Source organism: Phyllostomus discolor, chromosome 4, assembly GCF_004126475.2.
Source record: "Phyllostomus discolor isolate MPI-MPIP mPhyDis1 chromosome 4, mPhyDis1.pri.v3, whole genome shotgun sequence".
Taxonomy (NCBI): domain Eukaryota; kingdom Metazoa; phylum Chordata; class Mammalia; order Chiroptera; family Phyllostomidae; genus Phyllostomus; species Phyllostomus discolor.
This window is the reverse complement of record NC_040906.2, coordinates 98496961-98520861: the sequence shown is the minus strand read 5'-3', so window position 1 is coordinate 98520861 and position 23901 is coordinate 98496961. Positions and strand designations below refer to the sequence as shown.

Sequence of the window (23901 nt, the reverse complement as noted above, 5' to 3'; positions counted from 1 at the left end):
GGCTTTTCTTTTTGTCTCATTCCTCCAGAGACATAATAATGGGTTCAAAATATATGACCAAGAGAAATTTCTCAATGAAAAGATCTTTTCTGAAAATAGTTTAACATATGAAGAACCTGTCCTGTGGACCAGGGGTGAGATCCTTGGGAAGGGCGCCTACGGCACAGTAAGTTGAATGGGAAACAAGATGAAACCAAAAATCCCCAGTCCTCCTTGCCCCCTCCTTCTTCTTTAACACTCCAAGTGAGCCCCCCAACCCCCCTTCCTACTCTTTTGTTTAGAACTATTTCAAGTGGAAGTAACAGGAGACACAACCCAAACTGGCCTAAGGAAAAGAGGTCCACTGCTTTGTGCAGCTGGAGGACCTGGAGTCGGTGCGGCCCCAGGCACAGGTGGTTTCAGGGGAGAAACCACATCAGCAGGAGCTGGCCTCTCTCATCCCTCCCTCCGGCTCTCATTGTCAGGCTCCACGTGGTGGTGCAGTGGCCACTGCATTTCTAGCCTCTCCTTCTCCTAGGTTCACATCCAGTGGGAAAGGAGTCACTTTGGTCAGCCACCCAGAATATGTTACTAGAAGTGGTGAGAATCATGGCAAAAACAAAAGATGTTCCTTACCTTTTATGAATTGTAAAAAAGATCACTTGAAGTCCTAGTACTAAAGGTAGTATTTACATAAGTTGGTAAGGAAAAGACAGACCCCCAGATAAAGCATGTTACATTTCTAGCTGAGGACATTTGCGGAATCAGTGCAAAGGCAGGAAGCATGAAACCACTGAAATCACATGACCGAGAGGGCTGCTGAATTTTCTCAGGACCTGCCTTCCTCTCTCTCCTCAGAGTTTTAGCACCAAAACAACCCTATTTTATTTTTACATGAAGAGATTTCCCAAACCACGACCTCATGTAGTCATCATAGCTATCTGTGAGGTAAGTATTATTACCTCCACTTTATAGACGAGAAGTGAGCGACACAGCTGGGGAATGGGAGAAGCCAGGATTCTAACCCACCCAGGCCACTTGGTGCCAAGCCATTATGATACCCATGCACCATGCTGCTCCTCCCCATCTTGGCTCCATTAAAATGTTGGGTTATATTTAATCATAAGGTGTTTTGTTTGCTTCTAGGTATATTGTGGTCTAACTAGCCAAGGACAGCTAATAGCTGTGAAACAGGTGGTTTTGGACACCTCTGAAAAATTAGCTACTGAAAAAGAATACCGGAAACTGCAGGAAGAAGTAGACTTGCTCAAAGCACTGAAACACGTCAACATCGTGGCCTATCTGGGCACATGCTTGGAAGAGAACATTGTAAGCATTTTCATGGAGTTTGTCCCTGGCGGCTCAATCTCTAGTATTATAAACCGGTTTGGGCCATTGCCTGAGATGGTATTCTGTAAATATACAAAACAAATTCTGCAAGGTGTTGCTTATCTCCATGAGAACTGTGTGGTGCATCGAGATATCAAAGGAAATAATGTTATGCTCATGCCTACTGGAATAATAAAGCTGATCGACTTTGGCTGTGCCAAACGTTTGGCCTGGGCTGGCTTAAATGGCACCCACAGTGACATGCTGAAGTCCATGCATGGGACTCCATATTGGATGGCACCAGAAGTCATCAACGAGTCTGGCTATGGGAGGAAATCGGACATCTGGAGCATCGGCTGCACTGTGTTTGAGATGGCCACAGGGAAGCCGCCGCTGGCGTCCATGGGCAGGATGGCAGCCATGTTCTACATCGGAGCACACAGAGGGCTGATGCCTCCCCTACCTGAACACTTCTCAGAAAGTGCAGCTGACTTTGTGCGTGTCTGCCTAACCAGGTAAGGAACTCAAAGCACAAAGAGGAAGATAAATTACCACAGGTTTCAAGCAGCTGACATTTCCCCTGCAATTTACGACCCATTCAAACCCCCCACTCCCATTATGAAGTGAAGTAGGGAGTGATTTTGTGCTGAAAGGAATCGTCATTAGCTGTTTTAGGTATTGGTGTGCCTTGTTGGATCAGGGTATGGGGGTAATGCTTCAAGTAGAAAGTGCCACAGTTAAATGTCTTACAGGGTTCTAACAATTCTTCCCCAAGTTAACAGGTATGCAAAAACTGCTAAAGATCTACATACTTAACCTATCAATGGGACATCTTCCCAGGGATGAGCCAATGTGAAATGATATCTCCTGTGTTTAGGTTTCCCTTTCCTCTCATGGAACCAGTGTTCTAATTCCCTTCCTAAAACCAGCTCACAGAAAAGTATGTGAGAAGTTCACTCATATACCAGAATTGATATAAATTGATTGGGTGATTGATGGATGACGGACATTTAATGTATTGGTTTCCCCAGAAATACTTCAGTTTAAAGTGAGAATAAACATTTTGAGCCAAAGAAACAGGTCACTAATTAGAGCATGTTAAGCATCAAGTTGGGGAGTATTCAGGGAAGCAGAACATCCCTAATAAGTTGCCTTTCTCCTGTTCTCTTTTACTATATTTTATTGATTATGCTATTACAGTTGTCCCATTTTTTCCCTCCCTTTTTTTCTCTTCCACCGTGCATGCCCCCTCCCACCAGCATTCCTCCTCCTTAGTTCATGTTCATGGGTCGTACATATAAGTTCTTTGACTCCTACATTTCCTGTATTATTCTTAACCTCCCCCTGTCTATTTTGTACCTACCAATTATGCTTCTTATTCCCTGTAAATTTTTCCCCATTCTCTCCCCTCCCCTTTTCCAGTTGATAACCCTCCATGTGATCTCTATTTCTGTGATTCTGTTCCTGTTCTAGTTGTTTGCTTAGTTTGTTTTTGGTTCAGCTGTTGATACTTGTGAGTTTGTTGTCATTTTACTGTTCATATTTTTTATCTTCTTTTTCTTAGATAAGTCCCTTTAACATTTCATATAATAAGGGCTTGGTAATGAACTCCTTTAACTTTACCTTATCTGGGAAGCACTATTCTGCCCTCCTATTCTAAATGATAGCTTTTCTGGACACAGTAATCTTGGACGTAGGTCCTTGCCTTTCGTGACTTGGAATTTCTTTCCAGCCCCTTCTGGCCTACAGGGTTTCTTTTGAGGAACCAGCTGTTAGTCTTATGGGAACTCCTTTGTAGGTAACTGTCTCCTTTTTTCTTGCTGCTTTTAAGATTCTCTCCTTATCTTTAATCTTGGGTAATGTAATTATGATGTGACTTGGTGTGTGCTTTCTTGGATCCAGCTTCTTTGGCATACTCTGAGCTGCCTGGATTTCCTGGAAGTCTATTTCCTTTGCCAGATTGGGGAAGTTCTCCTTCATTATTTGTTCAAATAAGTTTTCAATTACTTGATTTTCCTCTTCTCCTTCTGCCATGCCTATGATTTGGATGTCGGAATGTTAAAATTGTCCTGGAGGTTCCTAAGCCTCTCCTGATTTTTTTGAATTCTTGTTTCTTCATACTGTTCTGGTGGAATGTTTATTTCTTCCTTCTGGTCCAAATTGTTGATTTGAATCCTGGTTTTGTTCCCCTCACTCTTGTTTTTTTTTATACATTTTTCTTTATTTCACTTTGCATAGCCTTCACTTCTTCCTCTATTTTGTGCCCATACTCAACCATTTCTGTGTTTTAAACTGTGCATCTGATAGGTTGGCTATCTCTTCATTGCTTAGTTCTATTTTTGTAGCTTTGATCTGTTCTTTCATTTGGGCCATATATTTTTGTCTCTGCATGCCTGTTACACAGTAAGGGGCAGAGCCTTAGGTACTCACGAGAGCGGGGCAACCCTGGTCTCTGTGTTGTGGCACTGTATGTGGGGAAAGGGTGCAAGAGGAAACAGTGCCACTTGCTCAGCTCTTGATTGGCTTTCAGTCACTTCCCACACTACCCACAAGCAAATTGTGCCCTTCTGGTGCTGATTCCCAGGTTGGTGGGTTTGTGTATGTTCCAGGATCCTGTGGGTCTCTCCAACAAACTCTCCTGTGAGGCTGGGAGTTTCTCCTACCACCACAACCCACGCAGATTTTTACAGCCAGAGGTTTTGAGGCTTTATTTCCCTGTGCTGGAACCCTGGGTTGTGTGGTCTGTCTCATTCCCCAGTTGTTTCTCCCGGCTTATCCACACACAAATGTGGGACCAACCAGTCTGCCAGCCACTGCCTTGTGGCTTTGTCCTCTCTGCCCTGGCTGCCCACCTCTTCCCCTCCTGTCTGGATGAATGTTTCTTCTTTAACTCTTTGGTTGTCAGACTTCCTTACAGTTCGATTTTCTGGAAGTTCTGGTTATTTTTTGTTTTTAAGTTTGTTGTTGTTCTTCTTTTGGTTGTATGGGGAAGCAAAGTATATCTACCTATGCCTCCATGTTGGTCAGAAGTCTCATCACCTTTCTCCTGTTCTGATGCCCCCTAGTATCTATGGAATAAAAATCTGGGTAAAATGTTAGAACTATAAGGGACCTTAGAGATTACCCACTTGCATGGTTTTCAAATTTTACTTAACCAGAAACTCTCTGCTCATACAAAATCTTAATTCAAAGAATGATACATAAAACTGGAGAGATGGTTGCGGTTAAAATGTGTGTGTATGACTCTGGCTGGTATGACTCAGTGGATTGAGTGCCAGCCTGTGAACCAGAGGGTTGCCAGTTCAATACCCAGTCAGAACACATGCCTGGGTTGTGGGCCTGGTCCCCAGTGGGGGGCATGTGAGAGGAAACCACACATTGATGTTTCTCCTCCTCTCCTTTTCCCTTTCTTCCCTTCTCTCTAAAAATAAATAAATAAAATCACAAAAAAATTAAATAAATTAAAACATTTTAAAAAATAAAATGTGTGTTTATGTTTGGGGAGAGCTAGAGAGCTGGAGCCCACCCACCTGGCCTCCAGGATAATTCAGAACAGCCTGGTGAGGATCAACATTTAGATGCACTTACAGGATGAGGAAGACTTGAGGCCCCACCAATCATTATTTCTTGCCTTTCAGTGAATTATGCTTTCTTATTCCTAGATGAAAAGTTCCGGTGCTTTCAGCAAGGATATATGGCAAACTCCAACTCCCAGGGGGGTCATTATGTCTTTCTTAGTGAATCTCAGGATGCACAGGTCTCTGTCTCTTGGCATATGCACATCCGACTGTCCTGGTTGACTTTAGATCATGTAGGCCAGGTCGGGAACATATACCCCAGGGGTGCAGTCCTGGGCATCCTTAGATGCAGAAACACCATAAGCTTACCAGCATCAATTTTGTGGGCAGAGCCCCAGGCACACAGGGGCCCCTTCCTTCCTCGCAAAGTCACAACTGGGACATAAATGTATTAAGAATATCGTATGGACCAGTACCAGTTTTGGAGATTGGTCTTAGTTCTTCTGTAGTTGCTTTGTTCTGAATTGAATAATGATCTATTATTGAGCAACAGAAATTACTTGCTATTCTCATTTTCTGTCAAGTTGTTATCACTCACATATGTGAGCATCTTTACGCAGATGTAAAGAGAAAGGGTAAAATATTAATGACTCTGCTTTTAAAACATTGTTTTATAAACTAAGCAAAACACAAATCATACCACTAATAATTAATAGGGTTGCTGTGAAGGTTAAGTGAAATGGTGTATGCAAATTGCTTCGCAGAGTATGAAACACATAATTAGGGCTCCTTGGTCAGTAACTGTTAGGGAGAATACTAACCCACCTTAGCTAATTTGTGTCATACTCGAGCCTATAATTATCTCCTGAAATTCCATGGCAAAACCCTAAGTACTCTAGAACCTGATATTTATGAGAGTACTCCTTAGAGTGTGGATAGTCAGAAATAAAGGGGTAAGGCACTTTAAAGATTTGGAAGCAGGGATGAGCACAAGGACTGGTCAGAACACAAATTCATTTCAGGGAGCAGTAAGTGTTAGGTCAGAGTCACTCAAGAAACCAGACACAGCGAGCCAAGGAGCAGAGCAGAATTTATTACCGGGGAATAAGAGGGGAAGTGGAGCCAACCGAGGGAGGTTGGAACTCTCTCAGTTGTTCTTAAGGCAGGGTTTATAAGTGCAAAAACCTGCAAAGGTTAGCTGGTTGGGTATCAGAGTCCAACTGGCTAGAGTTGGTTGCTGTGTGCCATTTCTGCTGACCATTGTTCTTGATACATCTTGTCAGCCTCGGGTTAAAGCTTCATCCTGTTATGCTGGGTAGGCTGACCCCAGGCCCCAATCTTAGCTGGGCATCTGTTTGTCCTGGGTAGGGTCGGCAGGCAGTTTCCCAGACAGGTAGTTTCCCACGGTAATTTTTCATTCCTCCTAGGCCTGCCTAGGTCTGTCAGTAAGAAGTAAGCATGGGCGGGGATATTCCTATGGGCCAGCTGAAAGCTCTGGGAAGTGAGGCCTCCGAGTTTAGCTTTGTTGCAATGGGCAGTGAGGATCAGGGGACTGCAGGAGATTTGGGGTAGACAGTGCCATGAAGGAGAGTATTTGAGAAGGCAGGTCAGAGGCATTGTACTGTGAGTCCTCAAATAGAGGCTGCTTGAAACTTGACACTGTAAAGAGAATTCCAGAACACTTCAGGGAAGATGAATCAGACCTTGGTGATGGAAGATGATAGGATTTCATGTGTTTGAGTCTGGATAATGGAAGAAATTATAATAAGAAGTTGTGAAAGAGAAATAGAGGAGGAAATTGATGAAGGTCCCTACAGCTAAGGAAGCATTCGAAGCTATGGAATTGGAGCTCAGGAAAGCAACCAAGTTTGGAGGCACGTATTTCAGAATCATAAGGCTGGTAGCTATAGTCGTGAAAAAGAAACTAGAGGCTGAGAACAATGTTCATGAAAATGGGAGAAGGTAACAATATGCATATACCATTGAGTCTAGCACATAACTGGTAACAAGGAAAGGAGGGGAGAGAGAGGGAGGCAAAGGAGTTGTTCCAAGGCAGATGAAGAACCAAGAGAACAGTTTCTTCTGTCTAAGCAGAGATCATTTCAGGAAGCAGGGGGCAGTGAATACTTCAATTGCTACAGAGATGACAAGGAGAATGTGTTCATTAAACTTGGCAATGAGAAAGCCATGTTTTTTTTTTTTAAAGAGTTTATTTATTCATTTTTGGAGAGAGAGAAAGGGAGTGAGAGAGGATGACAAACATCTATGTCAGAGAGAAAAATTGATCGGTTGCCTTTCATATGTGCCCTGATGGGGGCTGGAATCCACAACCCAGGCATATGCCCTGACCAAGAATCGAACCAGCGACCTTTCACTTTGTGAACTGATACCCAACTAACTGAATCACACAGGTCTGGGCATCATGGTTAGTTTTAACAGGGCAATTTCCATGTAGAGAGGAGTGGGTCAAAGGTTAAGAATTTAAGATAATGAATGTTGAAAAAGTCACTGGTTTTGGGCATTGCGTTGCAACCAATCGAGGCCTGACAGGTTCATGGCATTTGCACAGACAGAAGAATATTCATGGAGCTGTTGGAATGTCTGGCATGCCTTTACTCACGGTGGGCAAGCTGCGTGTCTCCCTGCATGTCTCTGTGTGGCACATGTTTTGGCCCTTGCTCCCCAGTGTAGTGCCAAACAGGGAGACCCTAGCCCCTTTTTAAATACTAGAACAAAGCCAGCTTCCAGCCAGAAAATTATATAACATAGCACAATTCTGTGCATGCCAGCCCACTTCATGTTATGGGAACCATTTATCAGACCCAGTCTCAAGGCTATGAGAACACTCCTTACCAGGCCCCTTAAAGCCTATGGGAACACTGCTTCCCTTAGTTACCCAGACACCTGGGTGAGGAAGCCAGCCTGCCTCCACTTACCCTACAGTCATATTATGGAAATTTGTCGGGAATAGAGGAAGATGGCAACTTCCTCTATTTCCAGGTAAAGGAAAGGATTTTTTTTTAAAGGTTTTATTTAGTTTTAGAAAGGAAAAGGGAGGGAGAGAGGGCAAGAAACATCAATGTGTGGTTGCCTCTTGCGCACCCCCTACTGGAGACCTGACTTGCAAACCAGGCATATGTCCTGACTGGGACTTGAACTCATGACCCTTTGGTTTGCAGGCTGGCACGCAGTCCACTGAGCCACACCAGCTAGGGCAGAAAAGGATTTTTTGGAGAGGCAATTTCTGCATAATTTGAAGGCAAAAGAAAGAACCTCCAGAAGGGGAGAGGTTTTCATTTGTAAATGATTTATCACCATTGTTTTCCCCAAGTGTTTTACTTTTATTTCCATTTTCACTTAGGCTATTCTTGGTGGTTATTTGCTTCAAAACTTATCCAAAGATGCCAATTTAACCAAAACAATGCCTTTGAAATAGGTCATTGCAGATAACTACTGGCTGGTTTATTAGTTTATTGACTGGTTCATTAGCAAAAATGTTTTAGTTGCTCAAGTGGAAAAAAACAAAAGCACAATTGGACTATTGCAATTGAGCAACTTCTCCTTTTACGTTATGCTTTTCCAAGAGTGCCCAAATAGGATTATGTCAATTACCAGAGCATACTTAAATGTCTCCTTAACGGCTTTTCAATTCCGGATCCCAATGCCTCAAAATTTTAAAAGTAAACATTGCTAGTTAGAAGTGCATTAAGCTCTTTGAAAAATTACAATTTTACTTGTGTATAAATTATACCCAAAACTGAACATAACCCCAATGTGAAAAATAGGGCCTACTTTTTAATCATAATAGCAACTATTTTTTGAACAATTATTATGTGCCAGATACTGTTTAAAAGCTGCACATACATTATTTAATCCTCCCGGTGAGTTAGGTATCACTGTTATCCCCATTTTGCTGAGAAGAGTTTGAGTCACTTGCTTAAGATCACACACCCGAAAACTAGAACTGGACTCAATCCATCTGTTTGATTGGCAGAGACTGTACTTTCACCTTAACATCGGCACTTTGAGTCAACTACATCTAACTGGTATGCACATTTTTGGGTGATGCTTTTCATGTGTTTTTTTTCTTCTTAGGGACCAGCATGAGCGACCTTCTGCTGTTCAGCTTCTGAAGCACTCTTTCTTGAAGAGAAGTCACTGAATATACACCAAGACTTTCCAGTTCCATTATAATCTAATTGCTTCATTGTGGGAATGATGGTGAAAGACCTTTGCCTTCCTACTGGAAAGTCAATCTAACCCAATTTAACCAGATCCCACAGTGTCACTAACTGAAAAGTTTGTTACATTAGTCTCTTCAAGCTTCAGGTGTAATTACTTACATATATGAGAAAATTTTCTTAGTAACAATAACACCTTTTCCAGTGTTTACAGTTTTCACTGTCTAGGAACTATAGCTTCTATTGCTTATGCAATTCCTTTTTATTTTTGTCCTGTCAATTTTAATGTCATTGGTTTAAAATAAATGGTAAAAACAAGAAAATTGTATTTAATTGCTTTGTGTGTGAAGGCACATTTCATTTTTACAAGAGACTTGAGGAAGGTGAGAAGACAGACACTAGATTCTGTTCATTTTGGCAGCAATCTTAACCTTGCATTTTGTAGGAACTTCAAGGTTAACAGGAAGAGCTAAGGGCCTTGGTGCTTCATTGTCAGAGGGTCCCCAAACTCCTCTGAAGACTCCACCTACAAGAAGCTGGGTTATTCAGTGTGGCTTCATAAACCTCAGGCTGCTTTCCCTGCAATATACACAGTGTGACCTGAGGTCTTCACTTGTTTGCAGAGTGATTTAGTTCATTGCCACATCTAGAACTAGCTAAACCTAAGCCAGCTGGTGGGATAAAGCTAGATTGGGTAGAGTGAGTGAGCATATATAAACTTTTCAGGGCACTTTCCTCCTCTCACTTGAAGGGTATCCCCACTTAGGACACTGTTCACCTTCATTTCCCAAACACTGCTAAACCTCACAAAATGAACATGGACAAGTTCTCAAAATTATTACAAGCCAGCCCTTGTTTTAAGTTGGACTAAGTGTATTTGATGTTTTCTATAGCTGTCAGCTCTACCTGTCTATTAAGTTTCATTGAGACCTATTGTTTTTAGTTGTACCTGTATTTTTAAAAAACTGGCTGCTGTCAGTTCAACATGGTATAGCTATAGACTTTAGATGTATTCTAACACCAATTGTCAGATTTGATTAAAATCAAGCTGCTTGCTTCAAGTTTTTGAAAAATAAATGTGAAATGCAGTCCAGGCAGTCCACCTGAGGTAAAACAGGTTTTACTTTGGTCAAACTGTTAAAGATAGGTTTTTGTGTGTGCATCTTCCTTCTCTCCAGTTTGTCCAGTTCTCCCATTTGATAGGAATTTAAGGAATGTGTCCCTACTTTTACTTACAGGCATACCTCATTTTATTGCATTTTGCTTTACTGCACTTCACGGATGTTGTATTTTTTTGTTTTTACAAGTTGAAGGCAAGACCCTCCACCAGCAAAGATTGACTCATTTTATTGCAGTGCTTTGGAACTGGACCTACCCTATGTGTGAGTTATGCCTGTACTTGTATATCACCATAACCTGAAACATCATTTTGTTAAAGTAGGGCTGAAATTTAAAAAAAAAAAATAGCTGGGATCTTTAATATTCTTTAAAATCTGAATGATTTTATCTTACTTTGCAGCAATTATTTACATTCTAGCCAATTAAACTTCATGGGGAAAGGGCAGGAAGATGTTTATAGTATGTATGCAAATCGCAATATGGACACAAGCATTTGGTGTTAACAAACCTATTTCTCTTTCCATATGGAACTCTGAAGAGTTTTGGAATATTAAACAGAACCTTCAAAACTTGAGTTTCAATAGGCAAGCCTTGGTCTTAAGAGCTAGTTCTGTTGACCAGTGTGTTTGACCTAACAGATTGGACTTCTGCTCTTATCATTGCCCAGATATTTGACCCCACATAGCTTCCTTAGGAGTAAAAGGATTTGGGAGGAGAATGGAGTGCAAACAGGTGGGGACTGGGAGGGCTAGCATTACGCATATCATTTAATTCTTGCTACTGTTTGGGTTGGCAAGTAGCGGATGAAGAACAGGGCTCAGGGCTGAATAATTTTCTGAAGGTCATCCAACTGGTAGGTGGGAGTTAGGGCTGCCACCCAGATTTATCTGGCTTCGGAGCACTTTCCCTGCAACCTCCTAGATTCGTACTTTATAAATAAAATCAGTTACATAAATTTTACTCAAACTTCACTGAGATGCTGATAAATTTTTATTAATGGTGCGAAAAGATTTTCACTTTTCTTTTTTTTTCCTAAAGATTTATTTATTGCCCTGGCTGGCATAGCTCAGTGGATTGAGCTCGGGCTGCGAACCAAAGCGTCGCAGATTCCCAGTCAGGGGACATGCCTGGGTTGCAGGCCATGGCTCCCAGCAACCACACATTGATGTTTCTCTCCCTCCCTTCCCTCTCTAAAAATAAATAAATAAAATCTTTTTTTTTTTTTTTAAAGATTTATTTATTTATTTATTTATTTAGAGAGGGAAGGGAGGGAGAAAGAAACATCAATGTGTGGTTGCTGGGGTCCATGGCCTGCAACCCAGGCATGTCCCCTGACTGGGAATCAAACCTGCGACATTTTGGTTCGCAGCCCGTGCTCAATCCACTGAGCCATGCCAGCCAGGGCTAGATTTTCACTTTTCACTTATTACTTTCTCCTCTATGATCACCTCTCTTTTCAGTAAGTACAATGCACAAAATTTTTCACATTTGGAAGTGCATTATGTGCTGAATCTTCCTGAATGCTCTGGACCCCATGCTCAACCAAAGGAAATTTAACTTCCTGAGTAAACTCCTGCAAGTACTTCCAACTCTACAGTATTTCCCTTAAGCCCTTACACTGTGGCCATCTCCCAGTGGCTGATTCAGGGGTGGCTACAGTGGAAGAGCAAGCTCTCGAGTATGGGACTGGAGAATACACTGTATTCCACTTCCTTGCTTCATCCTGTCCCTCCTGCATGCCCACTACAACAGTCCTATCCTTCCACAGTGTAATTAGTAGCTCTGAGAAATAAAAAAACCCACTTAATCTGCTCCATGAGCCACCAAAAGCCTCCATCACTTATTGGTCAAGTACTCCTTTAACTTGCTACACTTGTATTAATTCAATTTAAAGCAGCTACATAATGTAGAAACTTGTATTTATAAAGGCTTCCCAGGTGTTGTCAACTTGAAATCACCCAGTGTTGGTAGTCTACGTTTTCATTTGTACTAAGCAAAGTTAACAAATCTTTATGGCATCATAATGTGACAAGTTGAAATAGCAAACACTTAAGAATGGCTAAGGGTTGGCCAAAAAGTCCCTTTAGTTTTTTCTGTAAGACATATTTCATTTTCATCAATAACTATTGATTTGAAAATACTTTGAGTATGTCTGTTATCTCCCATGTGGTATAACGTTGATTGTTCTCAGTTACTGTCTCGATTTGATCGTCATCAACTTCAACTGGTCTACCCGACCATGGAGCATCGTCCAGTAAGAAATCTCCAGCACCAAACTTCACAAACCACTTTTGACATGTTTGATAAATCATAGCACTTAGTACACTACAAATCTTTGTTTGCATTTCAGTTGCATTTTTATCTTTCTTGAAATAAAGCATAATACGCTGAAACATTTTTTCTTCCAGCTTCAATATTAAAAATGGCTATGTAAAAATTTAAACTTTTATTTTTTTTAAATGCACACTGGATATGACAGCTATTACAATATGATCTAACAAAACTGTTTTGAATGAAGTTAAAGACAACTGAACACTAGAACCATCTTACGGGAAAAAAACGAACTTTTTGGCCAACCTAATACTTTACCGTCACTACTCAAGCTCATGAAAACAGAAACTGATCTCAGGTATATGCTTGGGTATTTGTGTAAGACCTTAGTAAGCCTCTTAATTTCAGGGCAATATGATAAAAACCCTTGTTAGTGAAATCCTACATTGCTGTGAAGGTGGTGTTGCGGGAGGGAACAGGCAGGTCCATACAGTAGTCTTAAGTGGAATTACCAATTTGTAATGCTTCTAAAATAAAACTCATATAATTTATTAAATGTTAACGAAATAAGCCCTTACTGGTGTTATCAACATAAGATGAAGACGAACCTTTTAATGTGACTTCAAAACACTGATTTTATATTTAGGCTTAAAGTGCTGTTTGTTTTTTATTTTTTTAAAGATTTTATTTATTTATTTTTAGAGAGGGAAGGGAGAGAGAGACAGACAGACAGACAGAGACATCAATGTGCAGTTGCTGGGGGCCATGGCCTGCAACCCAGGCATGTGCCCTGACTGGGAATCAAACCTGTGATACTTGGGTTTGCAGCCTGCACTCAATCCACTGAGCTACACCAGCCAGGAATAAAGTGCCTTTTAGAGTAACTTTCCTATCGTAGTGCTATCTTATTAAAGCTATGCAAGGGTTGTCTCTCAAGTGGAAGGTGCAGGAAAATGAGTGGGGGAGGAAAGCAGGAAGTTGGAGGAAAGCAACAATATTAACGCAGTTTATGATTAAATTTCTCATGGCTAATTCCCCTTCCAGATAACTGCAACTACTCTGCTTTTTGTGTTGATGCAAGAGGTTAAACAAACAAAAAGCCCCACAAAGTATGAATTGAACAAAAATCCCATAAACAGCCCTGGCTGGTGTAGCTAAGTGAATTGAGTGTGGGCTGTGAACCAAAGGATTGCAGGTTTGACTTCCAGCCAGGGCACATGCCTGGGTTGCAGGCCAGGTCCAGTGGGGGCCATGTGAGAGGCAACTACACACGATATTTCTTGCCCTCTCTTTCTCCCTCCCTTCCCCTCTAAAGATACTTTTAAAAAATCTTTTTTAAAAAGTCCTGTAAACAGCAGGCAAAGCACACACTGAAGTTTAATGCACATGGATTGGCTTTCATCATTCCCTCTAATACCCCAAAATATGGATATAACTATTAGGATGCTCTCCCATGTCATCTATTTTTTTTTTCTAATGTAAATCCTTTCCCCTCCTCCTGCTTCCTCTATTCCATTTTTATTCTCACCAGAGGACATTCTTACTGATTTTAGAGGGAGGGGAAGGGGATGAGGGGGGAGAGAAACATTGATTGGTTGCTTCTCACGTATGTCTGACAGGGGACCAAACCCACAGCCTAGGCCATGTGCCTTGACCAGGATTCACCTTACCACCTTTTGGCGTATGAAGTGACACTTCAACTGAGCCACACTGGCCAGGGCTCATTTGTCCTTTTTAGCCCTTCCCCATTACCTAAGCCTTAAACCTCACAACCTGTGAAGGGTACTACCACTAACATTCTATAGGGAAGAAAGTGGTGGGGCCGAGGTTGGAATGCAGACGATTTGATCCCTGAGACCATACTCCTTGAACTCCTTGATGATATCTGAAGTTACTCGGAGTAACACATTAGAAACCTTATTTCCCACATTTCCCAGGGACTGAGTTATTTCTAATTCATATTAACAAGACTTGGATTTACATTGTTAATACACAAATTTTATTAATTCCTTGTAATAGATACCAAGCTGAAATTCAATGACTAACTGAATTCATGCCATATACATATATATTCCTGTTTTGGATTTTCTATCAACATCCTATTCAACAGTCCTTGGGGGATTTGAGAACATTCAGAAAAGGAAATCCCAGTCATTGTTAACATAATGAGTACATGTGAAGTTTTTCAAACCAAGTGAAACTGCTTGAAAAACACACCTTAAAAAAAATGAGAATGTACTCATTAATAGCCAAATCAAATTAAGCCAACAAGCAAGCAGGTTTTAAGTGAGGCTTCCCCGCAAAACTTGGAAGAGAATTACACAGCCTTCAGAATTTACGTTTGAGACTAATGGATCACAGTGAACAGGTTAATTCACCTTTATGGGAACAAAATTAGTCCTAGCCACACCACCTTTAAGGTATCTGTTTACCAATCTACCTCAAGAACCTGTCAGGCATACAGATACTGGTAAATTACACAGGACAGAAAAAAAGGAGTCACAGTATAAAAGGTAGCTGTGTCCAACTCTACATTGTGGAAAAATGGATGCATGGCATCGGACTGAGAACAGTCTGAACACCCGAGACCTGCTGGCTATAGAGACGTTTCAGAGGCAAACTTCTCTTACAATACAAGCAAACTTCTGGGCTTACATGTCGGCCTATAGCAATCAAATTTCAGATATTAACATAGCTGAATTTTGATTTTTCAAAAACAAATGAATTAGAAATTTGTACAGTAACTTGGCACCCTACTCAGCCAGGGAAAGAATGTGCTGCTTTTCCGATGTAAATACCTGTCTAAACCAGTCCATTATAAACAAATGGGCACACGAAACAGCAAGGTATCTACAGAAATTAGCTAGCAATTTAAGCATGGTACTAGGTGAGAAACACTTTCTGTTTAGATAAAATTTGGGAATGGTAAGATATCTTGAGAACTATCTTCCTTTACAGATGAATACCATGTTTAAAAAAAATCCTTATTTCATTAGTAAATACAAAGCCTTGAAATATCTAATTAACCAAGGGTACTTAAAGAGTACATAACATTCATTCACACGTAAGCAGTGGTTTATTTCTACAGTTGGCTGAGGGGAAAACCCCAGCAATTTAAATTATCAAACATAACAAAAAAATGTGCTTTGAATGCTTTTAAGGCAAAGCAAGGCAAAAAAAAATTATTTGGTTATCTTAAGTAGACCCCAACTAGTCATTTCTTTAGTTCTAAGGGGATAGACAGGCCAAAAATTAAGGTATTCTACTGACAAGAGAAAAACTCTGATGTTCTAAATTAAATCACAGCAAGTCAGAGTGTGGGAGAGACAGAAAAAAATATCAGTTAACAGAGCCTCGAGTCAAAACCAAGAAAAGACTGTTCACATTCCTGAATGTATGTCAAAACTTTAAATTCCAGGTAGCTATTCCTGCGATTATTTAGACAGAACGGCTATCACCAGATGATGCCTCACCTAGTTCACACGTGAATATTCCAGACTCCTGCCCACAACCAACACAAGAGCATATCCTACAACTGTCCTCATGTTTCCAGATCCTTTTATTTAGAGCCAATGTAAATTTCTTAGTGAAAGCTTACATCCTTCTTTCTCAGACTCTGCGTATGAAAGAGCCCTATCGACCCCAAGATGGCGGCATGTGTCTTTTCCATCCAGCCCACTGCTGGGGTTTAGACAAATGCCCCAGGACCTGGATTTTGCTCTGACTAGCCCTTTCTTTCAGAAAAACTTTCAGCCTTGAAAGTTTTTAACACTGCATAATCATAATCTGTTAATAGAAAATAATGTGAGCAACTCTCATGAAACCAAGTATCATGACAGAAATTTTCTGACTCTAACCAGAACTCTAACCAGAATGAACTGCTACTCGTAGGAAGAGCCAGATGCATCTATAAATACATCCAAAGATAAACCTAGGGGTGATATATACATGACTTTTCAATATTTAAATACCTGCGACAGAAATGAACCTCAGGTTAAACAAGAAAAAGGAACTAGGAACTTTGCAAGGTCTCAGTAAGGAATACTACCACCAGTTTTGTAAAGTAGGCTTCCAAGAATATTTCTGTGAAAAGATACTCCTTTGCTTTGGTTCTGAAAATACTGTATTTTAAGGTACCTAAGGCAAATATTTAGGGGTACAGATCAATATTAGAAAATTAGTTGAAAGAGGTAGAAGTAAAGACTTTGTTTGCAATGTGCTTCTGCATAAAGGTCACAGATCCATGATCTGGGGAAAACACAACTAAAAAATGAATCACTCTTTTATAGGCTGTTTAAAGATAATGCTTTTTAATATTTCAAATATTTTAAAAATCTCATCAAAAATGTTTCACCTTAACAGTACTTTGCACATGTGAAATTTCATACCTAAATTTGATGATACTATTTTGGTTTATGGCTACTTACAGGAAGACTCAGTAACAATGTCCATTCACTGGAGTCTTTTTCTTTGGTTGAGCCTATTGGGACCAGGCTGATGAACTATTTATGCAAATGAGATGGCTAGAGCAAATTCATGGTAATATGAATTATAAGGATTTTCACTGAATGGAATCAAAACTTAAAAGGATTTTCATATTTATCCCCATTGTGGTTTTGGAAGCTAATATCCTGTTCAGAGGTTAAAGAGTCTGAATAGCTCACACAATCCTGTAAAAATTACAACTGGCTGCCCTTTAATAAATAAAGTCATTGTAAAGATTTACATTTACAGAATGAAAAGTGTATACATAGCAATTCAAATTCCATTTTGGAAGTACTAATAAGTACTGACCCATAACAATATACACTAGCTACCTTTTAACTGTCCATCATTAGCACCAATAAAGATTCAACAAAAATTACCTTTATTCCCACATCTCAAAACAATTCTGCAAATTCTTTGTGAAAGTTTAAGTATAGTCACAGACCTTAAATATTCACATTTTTTTCTGTCATATTGAAAATAAGTTCACTAATTTTCTGGATATTTTTTTACAAAATCTTATTAAAATTCCTGGTATTATCATCCCTAAGTATACAGTAGCACAACCACCCTATGTAGTTTCACATGATAGCTCCTTAGAGGTTTCACATCTAAATTACCAAGAACAAAACCCTTCCCTCCCTCATTTTGCCCTCAGCTTAATTCTATCTATACTAGTTCTTGGATTATGTACCACTGTCAAAGTATAACTGTATCGAAATTATCAGGTTTGTGGATACAATAATATGCCATACAGAACAATAAAGTTACACATAATGACAAAGATTACTAAAGTTATGCAAGACAAGAACAAATGTTAGGACATGCTAGCTAGGCAAAGTCCTTAGAAAGAGGCTCCTATTATCTTAAATTCAAATAACATTGACAAAATAACGAACAATTATCTTTATAAAATTATAAAGCTACTCGCAAAGTAGGTTAATTTCTAAATAAAAGTAGAGCACAAGATTAAACTCTAATATTTACAACTGCAACATACTCGAGTAAAATTACAATTGTGCACATATCAGTGGCTTTTTTAACAATAATAATTCATATACATAGAGGGAAAGTTAAGACAGCTTTCAGTTCAACAGAAGTTGAATTCAACCCATCTCAAAGATACTCAACAGCTCAAAGATTTACCACAGAATACAAGACTCGCTGATAAACCAAAGCCTATTACTGGTGTTTAAGACAAAATTTAAACAAGTTAATGTCTATCGTTTATTCAGAAGTCACATGACTGTGCCAATTTGACCTCAACAGGAATACACTGAGATGTGCAAACAAAGGTAAAACCTCCACCAGCTGTTTACCTGGAGGCTGACCTTTTTTAAATATTTTTTCCTCAGAGGTTCCTGATAAGCTATAAATACAGGTACAATGCACAGTCAGTGATCTTTTTTTAATTTATTGTTAGAATATAAAAGAACTGATAGAGCAATAGGTTTAATTTTATTTTTATAAGGAAGACTGCATTTACCTGAAAAAGAAATATGGCATCACACACAAACACACTTTAGGGGAGGAGTATGTTTAAGAATATGGTGTCATCCTGATTGCTAAAGGAAACACGATTCTCGTTTACTGTTAAATTACGTAGTGTTAAAGTTCTTTATTTAAGAAAAAACTAACTAATTTTTCACTATGTACGTTTTGTGAATTTAGTTTTCAAATCACAGTAATCTGCATTACCATTATTAACAGCTCTGTGTAATAGTACTGTAACAAACCAACAAACATTTAACTGCACTTCACATCCAAAGTATGTAAACTTTATTTTTTCCTCTTCAAGCCTTTAGAAAATTAGGGGCTATTTCAGCAGCCAATCTGGTCAGAACCTCTGAAGGCAAAAGTTCAGTGCCTCGCAGTGTAAACGACCATCTGTGGCACTGCATAGCCATATGGTAGTGACGTGTCCCCCTTCAGAGGCTTCCAGTAAGGCCTAGAGTTTAAGGTTAACATGAAAAAGTGCCACCTTTGTTTTAGATTAGTGATGGACTCTGACAAGATAAAATAAAGTTATTCTGTATATTGTTATACTTACAAGCAGCTCCAATCCTGAGTATTTATGGTAATATCTAAACATACAAAAATGTATGTACATTTGTCTCCACTTTCTTGTAAACAGTTTTCAGTATACTGTTTTATCCCTTTAACATTGAAACATGCAAGTCATACATACAAGTATAAATACACAAAAGAAAACAATTTACACTCATTCAAAAGCCAAGCAACAAAAAAATATAGCTACAGTAATCAAATTATAAATAACAAATGCTTGAGGCATCTTATATTCCTAGAAGCAGCCAGCCATTCATCTTAAATGTTCTTAGCTGCGATTGTAGAAATACTGAGTTTTGCACCTTCCATGCTTTTACAGTATTTATAACACTATCATATGTGGAGATAAAGACTTGTTTACTATAATCTCTTCTTTTCAGACTGAAGAATAAAGCAGCACTTACAAATATTGAAACAGTGGCAGCAATAGCAGGTGTTACCACTGCTATATCAGAAGGATTCCATTCTAACAATTTTTAAATTAAAAAAGTAAAGGAAAAATTGACCTAAACAAATGATTACATGTTCATTCCTTGGGCACTTAACAGCGAGTCCAGCATGTCGTATGTGTCTTTGTAGTCCATATGCTGGCTGTTTGTACTGTACTCGTGATTGACATCAGGACCGTTGGTCTCCACTGGCTTCTTGTCCAGTTTCACGAGGGTGCTGAGATGTCCGTAGCCCACCTGGTATGTGACAGGGGGAGGAGGGGGTAAGGGATGGTTAAAAACAGAGTTGTGAGAGGATATATACTGCTTAACAGAGGAGGAAGAACTAGATGAACTACCTGAACTTTTGGAACCTTTGATCATTTTGGAGTGATGGTTGTGAGATGCATCATTGATATGCAGCCTCTTCCTTGAAGAGCTGGAACTAGAGGAAATGCCATCACTGCTCAGGCCAACAGGACTCCTCAGAACAGTGGGTGGTATTCCATCAGCACTGTGTTTACTGCCACCACTGCTGCCGCCACTATGTGAGTGGGAATGCTTGTGACTGCTGGGGTGGTGGCGGTTTGAAGGATGTTCCTTGTGCTTCTCTTTGTGGTCTCTGCTAATATGTGGACTGGAGTGCTTGCTCTTCCCACTGCCTTCATCAGAAGAGCTGTGTCTTTCTGAGGAAGAAACTTTTATTTTCATTTTCAGTTCTTCTTTACTGGCACTTTTATCAGTGGGTGGTAATGGAATCCGTAATTTCAGTGATCCACTTTTTTCCTTCTTGTCTGCCATATATTTTTCAGGTTTTTCTGCATTTGTGATGGGAATTTTCATTTTAATGGGAGAAGTTACAGAACTGCTGCTGGTTGCCTGTGACTGCACATGTTTGTGTTGCTGTTCGACTTGGGCAGCTATATAATGATCCCTGACATCCAGATCGAGGGTTTCTAGCTTGCGTTTTTCTCTGTATTTATCTAAAGACATTTTCTGAGGGATAACTCCAGGAGTAGCAGAAATTGGTCCATGGTGCTTACTGCTCCCTGCTTTATGTGTATATTCTTGCTTAATAGAAGAATGATCAGATATTTTGTCAGGTCTGTGATGTAATCCTGAATGCAGTGATATAGAAGGTCCCTGCTGGAAGTTAATGTTGTACTGGCTACCAGACAAAGATGTCTCCTGTTTCTGTGAATATATCTGTTCTGTCCTTGCTGATTCTTGGTGTTGAGGCCATTCTTGGTGCGATGACAAACTGTATGAGGTACTTGGCATTCCTGTTGTTAGCACTGACAAATTATCAGATGTATGGCTGTCTTGAACAGAAATATTTCCTGAATTTAGAGGTACTGGTGCAGGGAATGCTGATGTAGACGGTTTCTGAAAACTTGGGTTTGCAGACACGCCACTAACAGTATCTACTAAAATAGAATTCTGGACCAAAGATGAACCAAGGAGTGGCGTTTCCGATACTTGTCCATCTACTTTTGGCTTCTTAGCCGCCTGATTGGCCTATTTAAATAAAACACAAAAGAGGCAATGACAGCAAAGGAATTTAATATACATTTCTTTGCTTATAAAAATTCTATATTTATAAGCATAAAAGGCCATATAAAATGTTGAAAGCACTAATTTTGGAATTTGATACAGGTTAAACCCTAGCCTAGTCATCTGAGAAAGTAACTTAACTTGCCTAGGCTTTAACATCTCCATTTGTAAAATGAGAATAATATTTCCATCATTGTGAGATCTATACAAAATTTATAAAATACTTTGCAAAGTTCACTGGACACAATAGTTGAATAAACCATGTGTGCATGTATTGTAGCTTATGATACATTGTAATTATTTAGGAATATTGGAAATAATACTTAACCACAGAAATTCAAACTGGTTAGCTATATAACTGTTAGATAAATGACAAACTGATAATTTATTAAGCCCTGCCAATTCTTACCCTCCAGTTTCGAATCCTCTTCAACCTACTAGGCGTTTTCTCCAATATCTGTAGAAACTCATGTGTTAGCTCTAAAAATAAAATTTAAATTTATAACTTAGAAGGTTCCTTTAGGATTTAAATTTCTCTCAAGAGGGCAATATTAAAAAGGGATTTCAAGAATTCATTTACTTCACTATCACCCTCCTAGTCAACTTTCAGCATATACAGAAGTAGACACAGCTCTGAACTAGTATTCTTAAAGAAAATCACTCTGCCACCCCAATTGTATGTACTTACTCAGAATCTCTGGAAAATTTAGTAGCATTAAAAAAATACTCCCCCAAAATAGAAACCTCGATTAAAATAATAATAGTACTTGTTGTACCCAAGACCCATCAACAGATTTAAAATTAGTGGGCAAAAAAGTTTGAGGGAAAAAGGGGTATTTGTATAATCTCAACATATCTTCCTCAAGATATTTATTACTCACAAAGAGAAAAATAGTAACTTTACAATGGAGAAAACACCAGATACCACCTTAATCAAGTCATCATGGTTATCATTACTAGCAATGAGGCATCAAAATGATGTACTCCTCTGATCAAGTGCAGAGCAGGACACAACCCTACTCTGTGCTACTGTTGCCAAAACTGTGTAGCCTCAATCTAATGAGAAAATATCAGATAAATTCCAATGGAGAAACATTCTATAAAAAAATAACTGATCATTACTCTTCAAAGTGTCAAGGTTATGGGGAAAAAAGAGAAATACTGAAAAACTATCATATGTTGGAAGAAAACAAAGGGGCATGTCAACCAAATGAATTGTGGGATCCTAAAACAGAAAAACTGGAGAATAAAGTTTGTAGTTTAGCTAATAGTATTATACTAATTTTAATTTTCTGGTTTTGATAATCATGTATTATTTATTACATGTAATATTAACAGAGAAACTCAGTGAAGTATATATCTAATCTCTGTACTATTTTGCAGTGTCTTTAATTTTATAATTATTTTGAACTTAAATGAAAAAAAATCCCTCCACTTACCTCTTAACTTCCTAGCAATCAACACCATTAACATATTAGTAAACTACCCTGGTCATATTTTTAGACCAATTTTTTTTCCTTAAATTTAGATGACTCACTTGTCCAAAGTGGTGTGGTTATGATCAATTAAGTATAGTTTTATACCCCAAAATAGTGGTCTTAATAAAGTTACTGGCTACTCAAAAGATAAATTTTAATATCGGTCTTGGCAATACTATAAGTTCACAAGCTGTGACAACTACCGTATTTTGCTGTGTATAATGTGCACCCATGTTTTTGGCCCTAACTTTAAGGGGAAAAAAAGCTTTTGTTTTGATTTTTTAAATTCAATTTTTATATATATTTAGACACTTTTTTTATATGATAAAGGCATTTTAGCATTTATTTTTTAACATATTATTGTACAAGAAATTTTATGTACCAGTAACAAATTTATAATATTTATGCATCATAGAAGGCCAAGAACTCTTCATCAGTGTCAATATCAGAAGTATCATCTTCTTCAATATCTACATTACTTGTATCTTCTGAAGAGCCACTTTCCTCATCCCAGTAAATTTCATCATTCTCCGTTCCATCCACAGTATTGCTGATGTTACATTTTGTAAGCGATTTCACAACCACTTCCTTCTTGACACCATTCCATGATCTTAGGACCCAATCATAAACCCGGGTGATGGATGCTTTCTTGACCCTGCCTGTAAGTGTTAAATCATTAGCAGCTGACTGCATCCACGATGTCTACTCTTTCTTCATTAGGGCTTTAAAGGGCTTGTTTACTGACACATCAAGAGGCTGCACTTGGCTGGTTAGCCTAACAGGTATCACAGCAAGTTGGGTTTTCAAGTCCACTGTGATGCTTTTGCACTCTGTGTAACATGGGCTTTGAAGTGATCAAGAACAAGCAAAGCTGTTTTTTTAAGTAATTCTCCAGGCCTTCCAGACTAGACTTTGTGAAACCAGATTTTCATTCCTTCTTCATTCATCCCTCCTTTTTCATGCACATGGACAATAACTCTACTTGGAATCTTTTCTTTTGGAAATGTTTTCCTTTTAAAGATGGTCATAGGTGGTAGCTTTGTCCCATCTGCACAAGAGGCTAGAAAAACAGTGAAATGTGTTTTCTCACAACCACTCGTTTTAATAGCTACAGTCTTTGCTCCTTTGATACCCATGGTTCTATTGGATGGCATGTAGGTGTCCCTGAGAAATCATCAATGTTTTTTCTCATGCAATCCTTTTACCTTCTTCTTGAATCACCTTGGTTGAAACAGAGATCCCAGTCTGATGCTGCTCCAGAATCCAGGTCTTCATCTCCTGTTCCACCTCCAGCCACTGTGGGGGTTTCCCTTGCACTGCCTTCTTGTATCTTGGCATCTGAAGAAGCTTTTCTTCCTGTTGCCTCCACAATCTGATACAGAGAGAGTGGAAGGAAGTCCAAAGAGTCTCTTGGCAGCTCTGTTGCAGTGCTTTTTAGCATATTTAGTAACTTTTAGCTTAAAGCTTGCAGTATATGAAAACCGTTTCAACA

At 39.2% G+C, this 23901-nt stretch overlaps 2 protein-coding genes across 9 annotated transcripts in view; one reads left to right on the top strand and one right to left on the bottom strand.

The window, feature by feature from the left end:
* MAP3K19 (mitogen-activated protein kinase kinase kinase 19) overlaps positions 1-9087 on the top strand; it is a 78616-nt gene extending 69529 nt beyond the window's left edge. Inside the window, exons 12-14 of the mRNA XM_028508668.2 lie at positions 29-166; positions 1126-1823; positions 8922-9087. Coding sequence (XP_028364469.1) covers positions 29-166; positions 1126-1823; positions 8922-8988 — 903 coding nt within the window. The 3' untranslated portion in view covers positions 8989-9087. The remainder of the gene's footprint in view (positions 1-28; positions 167-1125; positions 1824-8921) is intronic.
* Positions 9088-15114: 6027 nt separating this feature from the next.
* CCNT2 (cyclin T2) overlaps positions 15115-23901 on the bottom strand; it is a 49045-nt gene continuing 40258 nt past the window's right edge. For 7 of the 8 annotated variants that reach the window (XM_028509197.2, XM_036023657.1, XM_036023656.1 and 4 more), the window contains 2 exons: positions 21341-21411; positions 15115-20895 (listed from right to left, as the gene is read on the bottom strand). In XM_028509197.2, coding sequence (XP_028364998.1) covers positions 19468-20895; positions 21341-21411 — 1499 coding nt within the window. In that variant the 3' untranslated portion in view covers positions 15115-19467. The remainder of the gene's footprint in view (positions 20896-21340; positions 21412-23901) is intronic. The other variant, XM_028509198.2, reaches the window with a different exon arrangement.